The 17,260-nt window shown below is 41.2% G+C and overlaps 1 protein-coding gene across 1 annotated transcript; it reads right to left on the bottom strand.

Moving 5' to 3' along the window:
- Positions 1-1,238: 1,238 nt before the first annotated feature.
- On the bottom strand, positions 1,239-14,657 carry LOC118799850 (A disintegrin and metalloproteinase with thrombospondin motifs 8). Its single transcript, XM_036559927.1, has 9 exons — positions 13,309-14,657; positions 12,186-12,425; positions 11,269-11,401; positions 10,095-10,262; positions 9,152-9,444; positions 7,295-7,481; positions 3,918-4,090; positions 3,612-3,787; positions 1,239-3,157 (listed from the first exon to the last, which is right to left on the bottom strand). The coding sequence occupies exons 1-9, from the start codon at positions 14,350-14,352 to the stop codon at positions 2,425-2,427; spliced, it is 3,147 nt and encodes a 1,048-aa protein (XP_036415820.1). The 5' UTR covers positions 14,353-14,657; the 3' UTR covers positions 1,239-2,424.
- Positions 14,658-17,260: the final 2,603 nt, after the last annotated feature.

The raw sequence follows: 17,260 nt of genomic DNA, 5'->3' as shown, positions 1-17,260 counted from the left end.
TGACAACAATCCAACAGATATACATACATTTAAATACATCCATCAACGTGTCATTCATTTATCAATGCATGTCAACCTGAATGGGCTGAAAGGCAAAGTCTGAGCTTCACGTGTGTGGACACGTACACATAGATACATCTGAGAACAGAAGAAATCACAGACGTCAGGCCAACCTTGGCTGCCACAAATGCTTCCCACTGGACTCCAAAGAAAAACAATCACAAAAAGGAGTCCCTCATTTCAAAGAGTGTTCCGTTTCTCAAGCATTCCTTTACTGTGTGTTGGAGAACTGTGATTGCTTGAAAATGAGACTTTTTAAGATAAGGACAGAAGGATATAAAATAAAATGACAGGTTATATAACAGTTGTTGCAGATGCATCTCGCTGAGAGCCAAATGTTTAGCCCACTGCAGGATGGAGTGCAGCTGCTACTCAGCTATGTATCTCCTCAGAGGCAGGAGAGATTTTCCATTATACACAAGCTTTTACACAAGCTCTGAGTTGTGATAAATTAAAAGCTTCAAAAAATCCACTCACACAGAGAAACGTTCATATACCTGTGCATTTGTTCATTTCCTTCCATTTTACAGATGTCCAAAAAATCTTAAAACAGCAGCATCTGAAACATTTTGTTTTGTTTTTTTAAAAATATAAACCTTAAAAAAATAAATAGCTCTATGAGGAAGCTCTTACAAAAGAAAAACGGCATGGTCCTTCACTGAAGGGATAAAGTGCGTTGCCTTATTTGTTATACTGTACGTCCGATACATGTAATATACACAACAGGAACAATCATACAATGTTTTATTATTATATTACACATTAACTGTTGACCAATTTTGTTCATGTGGGCACGTTTTTAAAGAGTTTTCATCTACTCTATTGGTGATGATGCAGCTGCATCATGTCTCAAATTGTACTAAACTCAAGCACTGTGCAGAAGTCAGAGACCACCCTTCATTTAATTTCCAGTCAAAATGGCCATTAAGTACAAGCTATTCATTTTTCAGGACAAATTTCTGAGGAGATTAGATATAAGATGATCCACCTGCATAAGGAAAGAGAAAGTCCGGCTGTTGAAAAAACAAGCATTGCCAAAACTAAAGTTCAAAAAATGATTAAAAGATGTAGAGAAAATGGGACCCCTAACAACCGCTAGAGCACCAATCCTGTCACCATCAGATAAACAGAACTTAATCTCATCTTTGAGAGAGAGGAGAAATTAAAGAAGCTGTTACTGTCACTGAATGACTTGAATTGTGAGAAGCAGAAAAGGCATCCAACTTCTAAGACTGAACTTTGGAGGTGTGGAAAAACTGAAAGCAAGACTCCCAGAAAGAACGAATGCTGTAGTAAAGGCACTTAACTTGTACTTAATGTCCACTCTGAAAATTAAATACATAAAGGGTGGTCTCTGACTTCTGCACAGTACTGCAGATCTTAATATTAACTACAACAAAACAGAGGAACGAGTAGGGAAACCCTACTGATTCTGCGGTTCATGGTTTTTCTCGCTATTTGCAGAGCAAGTCATAATCAGACTACAGGTATGTTTACTTTTGATGTAAACAGTTCTGTACAGACTATAAAAAGTCATTAATTCTGGATGAACATCCAACTGTATGACTTTCTAAATAGTTAGAAATACATATATATACATAAGCATACATTTGAGTAGCTGTACAAAATAATTATAGTTAGCTGTAATATGACATATTTGCAAGTTTCTGTTAATTGTCACAAACAAAAGACAGGCAATACAGTAAATTAAAGCATGTCTGTTTAAAGCTACCATAAACTGGAAGGATGATTCAATTTGCTTTGTATCACATGTAAAAGATAACACAATGCAAAGAAATCATTAGCACCTTGACCCAATAACAGGACATATGAATTCTTCTTATAGCCAGGAATATGTAAAATGATAGCAATAAATCTTTCCGTAAGACATACAGCACTAAAAAATGTAAATATTTAGAATTATGCAATGATATGCACTAATATCACTTTGGCACTCGGGGGAAATGGCAAGGATTTACCAACTTCACATCCTATATACAGTAGCACCTGGAATTACAAAAGATAAAATGTGTGGAAAATGAATTATGAGGAGTGGACTGTCTGACAGCTTTTGTTCAACAGCTTCACTGCATGGAAAAAAGGGAGAAGGTTATTAAAAAAACAATATATCCCTGTTGAGGTAGATCTCTACTGAAAAATAGTGGTTATAAATAAATGTTGGCAACAGCACTCAGAAATACAAAGCTTCATTCAAACAGGCCAAAGCCTGGTCACTCAGGTCAGTTTAGTTCTTCATTCTAAAACTAAGCTTTTCCTGCTTTGCTTTAAAGCTCTGTCAAGGTGGTTAGTAGTTCATTCTAAAATATCTAGCCTCTTCTTTGGCCAAAGCCTGCTTAGAGGCTGCTAACACTCCTGGTACATACAGTCTCCAGATACTGGCTTGGGTTGCTTGGAAGCATCACACTTTTCTTCCTCAACAGCCTTCCCAGTGTAATCGATGCAGAGCACACTGCGGCGGCGTTCTCCAAGACCACATGTTCGGGAACATGAAGACCAAGGCCCGATTTGCCATATGGGGCATGGCAGGTCTGCGCAAGGCCTGATATCAGTGGGTTTGAGGTCTTTGTCACAGTGGTTTGAGTAGAAGCCAGCATTGTCCTTGCACTCCACGGCTCTCCTAGACCATCCCGAGCCGCAGCTTTTGGAACATTCGGCCCACTCTCCTAACACCCACTGCGGAACACCGAAAGGATGAATCATGTGGACAGATGTGTTCCTCTCTTTGGGTTTACTGAAAGAGACGCCTTTAGGAATGAAGAATGTGTATTTGACCTTTGGTGGGTTCGCCTCCCCAGCAGTGGAAAGCAATTGTATGGTGATGGTTTCCTGAAGTTGAAGGAAACTCTGAATCCTCTCCAAGGTGGTGGCCGAGCCACTGTACTTGAGAATAGCTCCACGAGCTGGAATGTCCTGCTCTACAGTGGACACTGAGAAGTTGCCATTCAGTATATACTCGCCGTTTTCTCGCTTGACCGCGAGGTAGTTTCCGTCATGTTTTACGCCTCCGTGGCTGCGCTGCTTGATGTCAATGTTGGTGGCTCCGACTGGGATTGTTACAATATCACTATATCCGTGGCTGAAAATAGAAGAGTTTATTATAAACATAAAACTAAGGTTCTTCTACACTCTTAAAAAAGATGCCACAAGGAGTTTTTTGAGTGATATGACTTTTAGTTCCCTAAAGAAATGTGTTTGAACAAGATATCTGTGAATGTGAAGAACCTACTAAAGTTTTAAAGAACCTTCAAATGATGCAAAGTGCTTCCGAGAACCTTGATACTTTGTGGAGGGTCTTTAAACTTTAAAAAGGTTCTTCACACTCTCACATCTGATTTACAAAAATGGTTCTCTAAAGAACCACCCACTGAAAGGTAGAAAAGTGGAGCTTTAATGGCACCACGCAAGGCAATTATTGATTTGCCGTTTTTATTTAATATGCTCAAATCATCAAATAACTCGACACACGTTGACTTTACAGTCAGAGTTGACTGTAACAGCTTTAAAAGCATTGAAATTATTATTTATCTTACATGACTTTGTTGTATGATCCAGATATCTTCCTACAGCTGTGTCCATCCCCACCACACACACCACACTTGTCAAACTTCTTGTTAGACCCGATCTCCAGGTCACAGCCAGCTTTGATGCACTGGCCTTGGACACAGACCGATGTGGTATCTGGACCACATGTTGTTCCATCAATTACCTAGAGTTGGATGATACATATTTAAATCATTTAGAAGTCCAAAAAACATCATGCTTTCTTTCTTTTCATAAGCAGGTTTTAACAAATTCATAAACAAGCATGATTTTTCATTTGTGTGTTCTGTATTTACCTTTGCTTCAAACACTCTGAATTCACTGCTGCCTCTTGCTCTGCAGAAGAGTTTGCACCTGTCCCGCGGTGACACTCCAGCATATTTTGGTATCCACTGCTTGATGTTTCCATAAATATCAAAATGATTGGGATTGTTGTACTTTTCACACTGTTCTTCTCGGAAGCGCTTCCCTGTAATCAGTGAAGGGTTTATTCATTTGCTGATGATCTGAGTCAGGGGTGACAGAAACATAGCAGGGATGCATAATATGGACAAAATTATATTGCTACATCATGTGATGGTGATACTCCCTGAAACACACGGTTAAAACAGAAAGTGAATTAAATTAATTAATTAAAGATCTACAATAATTTAAAAATAATCATTCATGGAGAACAACTAATTGACCTGTACAACAGTTAGTTGTGATAGCACGATCTGATTGGTTAAGAAGCCCTCTACCTGTTCTTTCCCCATTAACTGTATCATTCCCCTAAGCACCAGTCGCTAAGTAATGACGCTTTACACTGCCTTTAACTGCTACTAATTTTCTACTTTAGCAAAAACAAAAACAGAAAGCTGATATATTAGACATTAAACTTTTATAAGATAATATTTGTCCTGCACTAACTTTATCAGATTCTGAAAAAGACTATGACAGCAGGCCTACATCAAATTCCAGAATACAATTCAGCAAACAAGGTGGGCTGTAAAATGCTTTATAGCAGGGGTGCCCAATCCTGGTCCTGGAGATCTACCACCCTGCAGAGTTTAGCTCTAACCCTAATCTAACTCACCTAATCCAGGTAATCAAGGCCTTCAGGAGCATCTGAATATTAGAGTCAGGTGTGTTGGGTCTGAACTCTCTGGGGTGGTAGATCTCCAGGACAAGTACTGAACTCTCTGCGGTGGTAGATTTCCAGGACAAGTACTGAACAACTCTGCTTTATAGACTGGCTGGAACAAAACGACATGCAAGTGTAGCAAACACTGGCTGAAACAAACACTGGCCGAAACATGACCTCAAGTTGACTGTTTACTTAAACTCAACAACCAAAAACTAAAAGCCTTTTGGCTCCAGCGAGTCTGGAGCTGGAGGTGTAAATCTGTCACTTATCACCCCCAACTCCCAAAATCAGTCGATTTAGGGCTGAATCAAGGAGCAGCACCCCTCTCTCTCCTTTGACCTGGAGAAAAACAGGACCCTTCACTGGAATGCAGCTGCACGGCTCTCCAAAATCCTGTGGACAAATTTTTCTTAAGTAAAAGAAAGTACTAAGGTGTTTGTCCCCTCCAAACTACAACCATTCGTTAGAACTCTTTTTAACTAAACTAGACATACCAAAACGGAATTTGTACGACTTTGGACGGCAAAATTCCAACTTTCTAAATTCCCTAGGGATCTCAAGCATGGACCCACAGCACCCCCAAGGGGTGAAAACGAGGATTACCACGCCACCACCTAAGGACTGTTACTCACAAAGGATCCCAGGAAAACTCATTGATATGCATTGTCGACTATCAACTTTATCTAATTTCACGAGTGATGATGCTTGTATTTGTATACTCAGTTACTTAAAGTGTATTCATCCTTTCTTTGTCAGACGTTAGGAATGTGTGGGATAAATGTCTGAAGTTACCGAAATAACCATTTAAAGTAGTGATTTTAGACCACTATGCACCTAGGTTTTCTTGTCACTTATTTTATTTAGCCTTCTATATCTTTACTCTTCTCATTTACTTAATTGTCATTTGAAGTAATGATTTTACTGTGTTGAAAGTCCCTGCAATGAAAAGACACCCAAGGATTATCTATAAGATTGTTTCTGCCTTTGCCATAGTTGTTCTCAGATAATGTGGGTAGAAACTGCACGTAGATACCTAAATGTTAGGTTTGTAGGTTATGGATTTTAGTAACCTAATTGATCTGAAAACTGTTTTGTTCAATCGCATTGAACTTTTAAACCTAGAAGGAACAAAGGAGGGAGTTCCCTGGTAGGACAGGAAAACCCACACCAATCAGGACCAAGAATTAGGAATAGCTAATTACCCGTTAGGTGAGAGAACCTATCAACACCTGGGTTCCACCCCTGAAGGGAAGGGCCTCCAGCTGAACAAAACCAGAGTGCACCGAAAATTTAGGGAGTTCCTGCGTTCGCAACAAGTTTCTAAGTTTGTGCCGGCCTAGGTCAGAAAGACAGGTCAGAAGTATTAGGACGCTAAATGATCAGATCTGAAACCTTTGTTTGTTCGCCTGTTCGCCTACACACCTTAAGTTTGAACCACCCTCAGAGAAGGAAGGTGGATATTTCTTGTCGGGCCAGGGAGAATATATCCATAACTTTCGATTCTGCTAAAGAGAGGTTGTTAGTTAAATTGGTACCACCAGCCTCAGAACCCTGATTGCAACCTGAACCTCGCCAGCGGAGTGGGAGCGGTTCTGACGCCACGGAGACCCAGCATCGCACCCAGAGCCACGCACTGATCTGTGAACAGATCGACCCTCGAAATGCCGCCCAAGCTCCACCGTCAGACGGCCACGAGACGCCTCCGCCCAATCACTGATGGGAAGGCGCGTGCCGCACAGAGATGCAGCATCCACGGCCAGCTAGGAGAGGAACCACCGCGTGAGCTCAAGCCTTCGATCGAGTCTGTCCTGAGACGACCCATTACTTTCATTACTATCACTTTGTTTGTTTTGTTTTCTTGTTTTATTTTCTATTGTTTATCATTGAATGTAGTCCAAAAGTAGTTTGATATTTAGCCAATAAATTCCCTTTTCTGAAGCATCCTCGGTGCGAGCGTTTCTCTCTCTTGCCCTGGTCTGTAGACTTCAAATAAATCCGGGTTACCTCACACCCTCACATAAGGTTATAGCAATAATAATATTAAAAATTGCAAAACCCGTTACACAAGTTTATCTGGCAAATATTGAAAGAGATGAGCTGAACCAGATATTGCAGCACTTTTATGGCTCTATCCATGACACAAATGGTTATCCCTTTTGTGGCAGAGGAAATTGCAAATATTAAAGATTCGTTGATGATGCAATATTCAGGGCTTCTTTGCTTTACTATTTTCTTTATTTTGCATAACTGTTTTCGAAAAGCAACACAGCACTCAAGGTCATGTGTTATTTGCGATAACACCCTCCCTTTTGAAATCTTTTGCTTTAATATGAACACCTTGATTTATCAAAACACTCAGTTGCAGCTGTGATTGGTAGTTTACATGCTGCAGACTTTCGCGATATCAGTATTTCAAATGCAAATATAATAATAATTAACAATTTACATATTGTGCAGCCTTATAGCAGAGAAAACAATACATGTGCAGGCCTACTCCAGGACCAGGATTTGAAAACACTGCTCTGTAAAGAGTAGAGTGTAACATACCGTGGCTGTTTTCACAGGCCTGTGTGTTACAGGACCTATACCGCACTCTCTGGCCCTCGCAGTAGCTCCCACCATTCTGAGGAGATGGTTGATCACACTCTCTGTAAGAGAACATTACTCCTCCTCCACATGATCTGGAGCACTGCTGCCACGGCCTCCACTCGCCCCAGCCTCCATCCACAGACACCTGACCAAGAATAACAACCACACAGGCCTGAATCACAACAAAATGTTGTACTAGGTGTTTTCTGATGCCACTATATTTTAGGGTCTTCTCAAAACATATTTAAGCAGTCTGAAGACTGATGTGTCTATACTAAGCATGACTTATTTGAATAATAGTTTTGGTTCAACACATTAGAATTTCATATATAGATTAGACATGGATTAATTATATTTACATAATAGATTAATAATATTAACCACTTAAACTACAAGCTTATTATTCAAAAACTACTATCACTTATTAGGTAACTATTGTGAAACTAATGGGGAAGAGTATTAGTTGCAAGAGTGAAGAATTGAAGTGGGAGCTATGTAGGGCCCTTGTAGATTGCATATCTGTATAACAGATAAATTATGTAGATTATATAGAGTAAATTATTATATTTTAAGTTATTAAGTTATTGTAATAAACATAGCTAAAATATCTACATCCAATCTACTGTGCTGTTAAAAGGCATTTCCTATATTTTTTCTTATTTATTATTGCATACTTGTCACAGTGAATGCTTTATTTTTCACAGTGAATCCTTTAAAAGTAACTGCCCCCTTAAAAGTAAGAATTTGTTTCTGGACCTTAAGCAGCAATACCTGCAATCACAATTTTCTTTAATTTTACACTGTTGTGGAGGAATTTGAGCCCACTCTTTTTTGCCGAACTGCTTCAAGTAGGTTTCCGAGCATGAACTGCCCATTTGAGGTCCTGCCACAGTAGCTGTAATAGGTTCATGTCAGGACTTTGACGAGGCCACCCCAAAACATTACTTTTGTTTTTTTTCAGCAGTTCAGGTATGGGTTTGCTGTTTCGTTTCTAATCACTGTCTTCCTGTATAACCTGATTATGTTTCAGTTTCAGTTTAGAGACAGACACCCTCCTTAAGAATTCTCTGATACAGAACAGAATTCATGGTTTTGTCAATAATACCAAGTTGTCCAGATCCTGAGGGAGCAAAACATCCCCACACCTTCGCACTACCACCACCATGTTTGAATTACTGATATGATGTTTCTACTGTGAATGCAGAACTTGTTTAACAGCAGATATAAAGGTACTTAGGGAGATATAAAGGTACTGTCCCGGTGCTCCCTTGCACATGTGAGACCAGCACTGCAGTTTCTTTTGAATAGCAGTGTTTTCTGCCTTGCTTCTCTTCCATGATTGACACTTTTACTCTTAGGGTTTTCACTTTACAGACAATGACTCTCGTTGTGGTTCAGTGATGTCCTAAACATAGAAAAGCTTTTTCCTCCCTTATCTCTCCTGGATTTTCTTTCGATCATGTCCTAGTTTGTGGCAACTACAACTTCAGTATGAGTGAGGTTTACATTAGCTGTGTTCAAACACATTAACAATGAAATATGGTCAATTTGTTGGAACTAAAGGGGCAATTACTTTTTCACATGGGTGATTAGCATGCTGAATGACTCTGCTCCTTAAATAAATTAAACAAAAAAATTTTAAATGTGTTTTGTGTTAAAAAAGTTGTCTTTGTCATGTGTTACATTTAAAATATGCAATAATAGAGAAAATCAGGAAGGGGGCAAATACTTTTGCAAGACACTGTGTATATCAAGGTACTTCAGTACGTATTTCAATTTGCATTATAAAGTATATGCTTACATAACATGCTTTACCTTTGGTCTCATGACCTCCTCAATAGCAGTGCACACACCGTCCAGGCAGGAATTGTTAGGGCCACACTCCGTTCCATCTGCCCAGGGTAGGCTTCCGTTTCTGGTGGTGCACAAAGACTGGCCTTCCTGTTGGCACCAAAGCTGGCTGCACACCTCGTCAGCTGAACTGTTGCGGCAATATGAGAACCCCTCCCCAAAGATCTGCTGACACTGGCGGTCCAGACCAAAAGTCAGACCAGGCAACTCAGTGGGCAAGGGCATCGCCTTCTCAGGAGCATCCAGTAGACAATCTCCTGTTATTAAGCCGAGAGAGAGAGAGAGAGAGAGAGAGAGAGAGAGAGAGAGAGAGAGAGAGAAAAGAGAGAAAGAGAGAGAGCAGTAAATCTAGAAGGCCGAGTATTGTGTAACAGTAGGAACATTTGGCTCCCCCTGGCTGACATTTAGGGAAACCTGCAGGAATGCACATCTGGGCGAGTGAGTGGAGAGAAGAAATCCAAATGAGCACCAGAGCCACGTGGGGGAGATGGGCCACAGCCCACCACAAATGCTACAGTAGTTAAAGGGGGAAATATATTACACCATTACTTCTGAGGCATATATTCTTGAATGGGACAACTGTAATAATGTCTGAGTGACTCAAAAGAAGGGAACTCAATGAATCACCAGTTATTGATAGACTTACAATAGCATGGTTATTTTTACTTTCTGTGTCACAGATACAGTAATATATTCCTAAAGGGAGGAAAGGAGGGAATTCCCTTTACATGTAGACCTCATTTTAATGACTTTTCCAGCAAACTTTCTTGTACAGTAAAGCAATAGCCAGAGCAACAGGTTGGGACTGCATCGGACTAAGAATCTAAACTTCTCAGCAAGCCTGCAGAGAGAGAAAGAGAGAGAGAGAGAGTTATGAATACCATGTACAGTCGTACCAGGTACATACCATAACCACTGTCAAAGAACTCAGTGATGTAGAAAGCACTGCATGGAGACCAGGGAGATGTTTTACTGAAACCGTTGAATACAGAAGCCATGATGTGATGCTGAGCCACATGTCCAAAGTGCCTCTCACAGTTCTTGGAGTCATCATGAGGCATGCTCAGCACATGGCCTACACAAGAAGATTTACATTAGTGCATTCACCAACAGCAGAAAGAGACCTGAAAATGCCTACTTATGTAAAAGTAATAATACTGTAATTCACTTCAATACAAATGAGTCTTAATAAAATAAAAATATTACTGAAGTAACTGGAGTTGCTTTAATTTTATAATACAGAAAGAAGATTCAATGCCAAAGATTTCACCAAGTTTACTGACTACCTAAGCTAACCCATTAGCTTACCTTGAACGTTAGCTACGTTAGCCTTCAAGGTAAACTAATGATTGCTATAGCAAAATTAGTTAGCTAACAGGCACTCATAATAGAACATAAACAACAACTTTAGGTTAAAAAACTTAAAAGCAGAGTAGCGTAGCAAAAGAATTAGCTTATCTTTAAGTGCCTTACATTAGCTTAATTAGCTAGCTAATATAGCAGATGTAAGCTTATATTCAAAGTAAGATAATAATTCAAGCTAACCCATTAGATTATCGTTAGCTATGTAAATTAGCCTTCTATGTACGCTAATGGATTACCTTGCATTATTAGCTTAACCTATATGTTAGCCTTCAAAGTAAGTTAAATGAACAAGCTAACAGGCACTCAATACAACATATGCAACAGCTTTAGGTTTAATCAAAAGCTGTAAAGTTCTAGGCAACAAAGTAAATAATAAAAGGACACAGTAGCTATTCAGCTAAGATTAGTGAACAATTTGTGAAAAATTGAGTTTTTTTGTTACTTTAATGGTTATTCAAAGGCTGAAGTTACTAATATTAATGAACTTACTAATGTTAAAAATGAACTCAAATAAAAGTAAAACCACTATGATTTAATTACACACAAAATTTCCATTACAGGGAAAAATGTCTCGTTTTTTCCACTGTAATGACTGTAGCTGTATCCTAATTGGTTACTTTCCATGTTTGGCATTCACTGACAGCTGATGTACCGCTGCATCACTTAGTAAATGTAAACACATTTCATCTGCAAGTACGCATTGTGGATATGCACACCCAGTTCGTGGGCTACTGTAAAGGCCGCCTGCAGTCCGTTGTCTTCAATAACGGAGCAGCTCCTTTTAGGGTCACACATGGTCCCCACATCGGCAACGCCCAGCGTGTCACAGCTCTGATGGCCACAGATATCCTGGCAGACAGCAGGAGCAAGAAGAGAATCTTTTAAACACATTACGCTCTCCTCATAGTGAAGAGACAGCAGCATTTTTTCAGTGTTTCCACAATAAAGCCAAGCAAATAAATACTTCTGGCAGACAGCAGACGTATCAAGTGACAACGTTTAACAGTGTGGTATCTGAAATAGGTCCGAACAACATGCCTTAAATCTTTTCCATCCCTTGCTCAGCCCTCAGATGCCGCAAGACAAAGCCACACATGATTCGAATCATGTCTGAGCTGGGTACGGCTAGTGAATCAAACTCATGTGTACACCTTTCACAGGACCAATACAGAGGCAGGTCTACATAGAGAGCATTTCTGCTGAAAGTGATGACTCAGCCAAACAATTTACACCATTTCCCCCTCCCTAAATCATCTGCAAAGACTTGTTTGGTGCCTAAATTTGGCTGGTTTACTTTTGCACCTGAGCCAAAATACTAACAAGCAGTAAAATCTTATAGTCACCAGCTTAGCATTGTGCAAACTGCATGCATGAATCACCACATTGCCTCTCAAATAGACCTGCTTAAGTGGTTTCTGACACTGTATGACATACAGCTATTAATAAAACTGGTCACAGGTATATTGCATGCTAAAGTGAGTAGAAGTTGCCATACTGAAGACAGAGTTTTGTCCATATTTTTGTCCAATTTTATGTTTAGGGAAGGCAAAATTGTGTTATTTTAATTTTTGGACAAAACTATCAATATACACAGCATTGTTTGGATTCAGAAGGGTCAGCTCTGGCCTCTTACCTCTCTAGTGAAGAGCACAGCAGTGTCAAAATGCTCTGGATGCCTCTGGCTGGATGGATTGAACAGCTGCTGCCAGGAGCAGAAATTGCGCAGTGCCAGACCCCCATTGCTGGAAACGGATGGTCCAACCTCTTCATCTTCCACAATCAACACCTTCACTATCACGATGTTCAAAGAGTTCTTAATGCTGGGATGCTTGTACATCTGAGCAGCCACAGATACCAAGGTCAAGATGTAGTGCTGTTTAAAGGAAGCAAATCAAACATGTTACCCTTTGACAGCTGAGCTTGTAAAAAATGTGCTACTCTGCCAAGTCCCACTGTACAGAACAGTATTAGCTGCTTCTCTGATGTAATTATAAGACCACTATTCAAAGACAAACTACACAATCCAGACTAAGCTGCATTCATTTCACAGTCACCTCTAAACATGAACCACTATGTCAGCCAGTGAATTCACCTGGAACTGGCACTGACACATGAGGTCAAACACAGTTATAAATGGTGTTTTTAACAGAGATCTGACATTGTTGGAAATGCTCAATGTGGGGTCTGGCACTGCCGATTCAGAGAGTTTAACTGCAAAAATTATATGCTTGTTCTTCTCTCCAGATGGTGGAACCCAATTCAGTGTCTATTCCAGCAATTTATGCCCTGAAAGCTACAAATCATATTACACATGTATCAGGGAAAAATAGGCTTTGATGATATAGCACACCTGTTTTGTCACTGAAGGAACCACATCTGACCACAAACCTAATCAAACTCAACAGATTTGCATAAATAACCCACTGACAAAATGTTTTCCTTATTTGATTTAGTAATACCGAAGTCAGCACTGTGTTTAAGCTGGATGAAACAAAGAAAAATAGTGAAGAAGTCTCACAAAATAGATCTCTGGGTGTGAATTTTAGGGTGTGAACACTGGACTAGCAGATGGAACCCTCTTTCGAAATAACAAACAAAAAGTTAATAGTCTTAACAGCCTGCTAGAATCATCTGGACATAATGGACCCACAGAACATACTGGAACCAGAGAACCTGTAAGTGTAGGGCTGCTTATAGGCAATTTATGTGTTAAACTGGACTATTTGTGTCTTTTTAATAGCAAAAAGACGACTTGCCTTTATCTCCTCTCCATGGAATCTGGACATGGAGGCATCTGCGACCACCAGAGTTTCAATAAATCTTGGCGCGGACACAAAGCGCCTGTGCCTGGGGGTCACAGTACTAACTGTTCTCTCTCTTACTGGATCATCTGTACTCTCTGTGCCCTGACTAATTGTCCTATCTGTATATGTAGCTTGGCTCTCCTCTGTGCCCTCTGTACTCTCTCTAACTGTACTATCTCCAAAAGTCTCTTGGCTCTCCTTTGTACCCCCCGTAACTGTACCATGTCCAAAAGTCTCTTGGCTCTCCTCTGTGCCCTCTGCACCCTCTCTAACTGTCCTATCTGTAAATGTACCTTGGCTCTCCCCTGTACCCCCTCTAACTGTACCATCTCCAAGTGTCTCCTGGCTCTCCTCTGCACCCCCTCTGATTACTCCCTCTCTGTCTTCTCCAGCTGAACATGGTCCTCTGTAACGTCCATCCTCTGCTGGTCCAAATGAAGGCTTTGCTCCAAGAAGCTCCTCAGTGAACCTTCTCCTCCTGATGACGTGCAGCTGCTGAGTGGAGCTCTCCGAGCCGACGCGTTTCGGCTCAATCTGAAACTCTTCCCCTCCTGTAATGAACGAGCCCAGGATGCCGTGACAGAGGCTGACGGCCACCACGGAGTCCGCGCTGGACTCCACGGTGCCTGTGAAGAAGCAGCCTCTCAGGTCCGCTCCGCTCTCCCTCGTCGTGTTCACGGCTCTGAGAGGATGTGTGAAGGGTGCAGTGATGGACACCTGCCTCGCCACCCTCCCTCGACTGTGCTCAGAAGAGTGCTTCGCTTTAATGCGGTAGATCTTCATGGTGGGCGATATGAAGCTGCTGTCCGGGCTTAAATTCAGTGTAAAGTTCCTGCCGAAGGCGGTGAGCCTGAACCGCGGATGCTCCTCACTCCTCTTCGACACCCGTCCGCCGTTCAGCCGAACAGGTAGAGTTTCCTCAGAGTCAGACCGCTGAGAGAGACTCGTCCCCACCGCACAGACCACCAGCAGCACAGCCACAAACCACGAGCGCATTTTATCCGAAACTGAGACTTAAAATGGGGGGAAAGTCACTTTTTATTCAGCGCTTTGCTAAATGCTGCTACACTGTACAGCTATGTCGTGTAGCCTCGGTCTGAAAGGGCGCTAACTGACTGACACAGACACTGAATATCCAGCAGCACATGCCTTCATCAGGAAACCTTCAGCCTGCAGCTTCGTCCACACACAGACCACCAGCTAAAGCTATTGTGTGAGCCAGCTTGGGATACTCGCTCTCCTACTGCCCGCGGACTGCATGGCGCTGCTATTTATACTTCCACTCTCCTCTCACACATCACTCTCAGACTATTTTTGATATCCAGCGCTGCGCCGTTCTCTCCTCCCACTCGCATTTGACGACAAAAACGCCCAGAATCAGGCTGGTCCAATAGAAACCGGGGGTATTTCCCTATTAATGAACATGGTTTTACGTGTAGAAGGGCTTTTATTAGCTTTATTAGCCTTTCCTCTGCCGTAGAGGCGGGTAGAGGAGTCTACAGCTGTACAGTCCACAGAGGACTCAGGCAGCTCCCTCAGTGGAGGACTCATGTAGAAGGAAAAGTAGCCTGACACAAACACTCGAGTAAAGCAGTGGAACCTCTCAATGCATCCAGCATCTGTCAGCGGGAGGAAGTTGGTTAACCCTCCTATTCTTTTAGCTTAGTTTGACCTAACACATAAGGCTGGGTGACAGTTTTAATCATAATCATTTTCTGGAGGTTTGAATTGCTGGAGTAAAGGATAAAGAGGTTGGTAAGTCTGAAGATAACAGCAGGGTTCATTTGGTCGAATTGTAAGAGACAATTGCCAAGACACTTTCAGCAAGAGAATGAAATTAAGCCCATAAAAAGGGAATTACTGAATGTAAACAACCAGAATGGAAATGAGAAAAACGCTGAATACTTTCTTCGCAAATAAACTTATGTATATGCATCTGTACTTTCATCTGAAATCTCTCAGAAAAGTCAAACTGAAAATGATGTGAAGGTGTCTGGAGCTGATAGAGGGAACTTTAATAGAGCTACTCTGGGGTTCAGTCCACTCAGCTAACGGGAGTCAAATGGGTAGAACTAATGTATGAAAACTCACTAGCAAAAAAGAGATCGATGACTTTCTGAAGATCACTATAGGGGAAAATATTGCGGTGGTTTGAGCTCGGCAAGCAGAGCAAACTATGTAATGTGCTTTCATCTCCACAGGGTGGCGATATGGTGTTGTGTTATTGGCTCTACAGTGATGCACGTCAGTCGATTTCAGAAGTTTGAACCTATTAATTTATTTATTTAAAATACATTTTGTCTGGTGGTCGCAGCTATTTACTGATTAACAGTTTAATTAAAATGATCCACATCACTGGTTAAATGTGCACCTTTTCCTTCATAGTTCAATCGCCCTGTTTAAGCTGATGTTGGTGAAGTCAGACACCAGGGGGCGACAAAACACGAGAATACACGAAGCGAAGCGGCTCAGTACGGCATCCTTAATGACCGAGCTCTGCTGACACTCTCTGTGCGAGTCTTTTGAGATGAACGAGTCATTATGTAGATTCGTAATAAATGAAGAATGTAAGATGAATTAGAGCTTCAGACATGAGACAACGCGCAGCTCTGAATTAATGCTGTGTTTACTCGACGTTTCCGGAGAGTTAAATTCACTTTATCCCACGTCACCCCCCCCCCTCCCCAACACACACACACACACACACACACACGCACACAGTCTTGTTTCCTTTTTTTCTGTGGGGCCATTACATAGATTTCCATTAATTTCCTGGAGACTTACCCACACCTTAAGAAATACTACTAACCCTCAATTTACTCTAACCTTAAAATGTAACGATTTAAGTAGTGGTCCCTACAAGGAAGAAAGGTCCCCACAACGTGAGTTTATGAACAGGTTTTGGTCCCCATAATGTGGCATAAACCTGGTACAAGCACACACACACACACACACACACACACACACACCACAAACCCACACAAACAAACGAGTTTATATTGCTATCTCTGCAGAGTGTTTCCACTGACTCTCATATTGGAGCTCATTTATGCTGTAGCTACAACTGATCCAGCCAACCGACATCAAACAGGTAATAATCTTTTGCAGTGTTGACTTCTTTAAAATAACTTTTAACTAAAAGTTGGCATTTTCAAATAAAAAAACAAATAATAAATAAATAAATAAATAGCATTTCCCGTAGCTATGCGCGTTTTGCGTTTGTATTTCTATCTTTGTAAGATTACTTCAGTGCCCCGCCCCCGTGACGCTATGGCTTCTTTACCTCAGTAAAGGCTGGTCTTAACCTCAATGCTTTTAATAAGTATTTTTAAATATAAAGCTCCTTAAAATTCTCTCGTCTCGTGAGGATATAGGTGGTGTTGCTATATTTGTGAGGACCTCCATAGACCTCTGTATTAAACCATAGGCCACTATCAGTAGGCGACCTTTCTGCTCTTTTTTGGGGTTAAAAACAGCATGTTTTCATGTGACAACCAGCAAAATGTCGTCAGCTGCTAAACTATCCTCAGACAGACAGAGAGAGAGAGAGAGAGAGAGAGAGAGAAAGAAAGAAAAGAGAGACATGTAGGGAGCGAGAAAGAGAGACTGAGAGAGAAAGAAAGGAGAGACAGACATGAAGATAGAGTAAGACTGAGAAAAAGACAGAAAGAGAGAAAGAGAGAGAAAGGCAGACAGGAAGAAAGAGACACAGAGAAAGAGAGAAAGACAAAAAGAGAAAGAAAGGAGAGACAGGGAGAGACAGACAGCGAGAAAGAAGAAAAAGAGAAAGGATATTCAGAGACAGGGAGAGAGAGAGGGGGGGAGAGAGAGAGAGAGAGAGAGAGAGAGAGAGAGAGAGAGAGGGAGAGAGAGAAAGGAGAGAGAGAGAGAGAGAGAGAGAGAG

Source organism: Colossoma macropomum, unplaced genomic scaffold (assembly GCF_904425465.1).
Source record: "Colossoma macropomum unplaced genomic scaffold, Colossoma_macropomum, whole genome shotgun sequence".
Taxonomy (NCBI): domain Eukaryota; kingdom Metazoa; phylum Chordata; class Actinopteri; order Characiformes; family Serrasalmidae; genus Colossoma; species Colossoma macropomum.
The sequence above is the reverse complement of the archived record's forward strand: the minus strand, read 5'-3'. Positions and strand labels throughout refer to the sequence as shown.

What these genes read in the sequence shown, in the direction of transcription:
- LOC118799850 (XM_036559927.1), bottom strand. Translation starts at nt 14,352, where the DNA reads ATGCGCTCGTGGTTTGTGGCTGTGCTGCTGGTGGTCTGTGCGGTGGGG. An exon ending in TCCATGGAGAGGAGATAAAG is followed by an intron (nt 12,426 to 13,308) that starts GCAAGTCGTCTT and finishes TCCTTTAAACAG; the next exon opens with CACTACATCTTGACCTTGGT. An exon ending in GTTCTTTGACAGTGGTTATG is followed by an intron (nt 9,445 to 10,094) that starts GTATGTACCTGG and finishes GCTTAATAACAG; the next exon opens with GAGATTGTCTACTGGATGCT.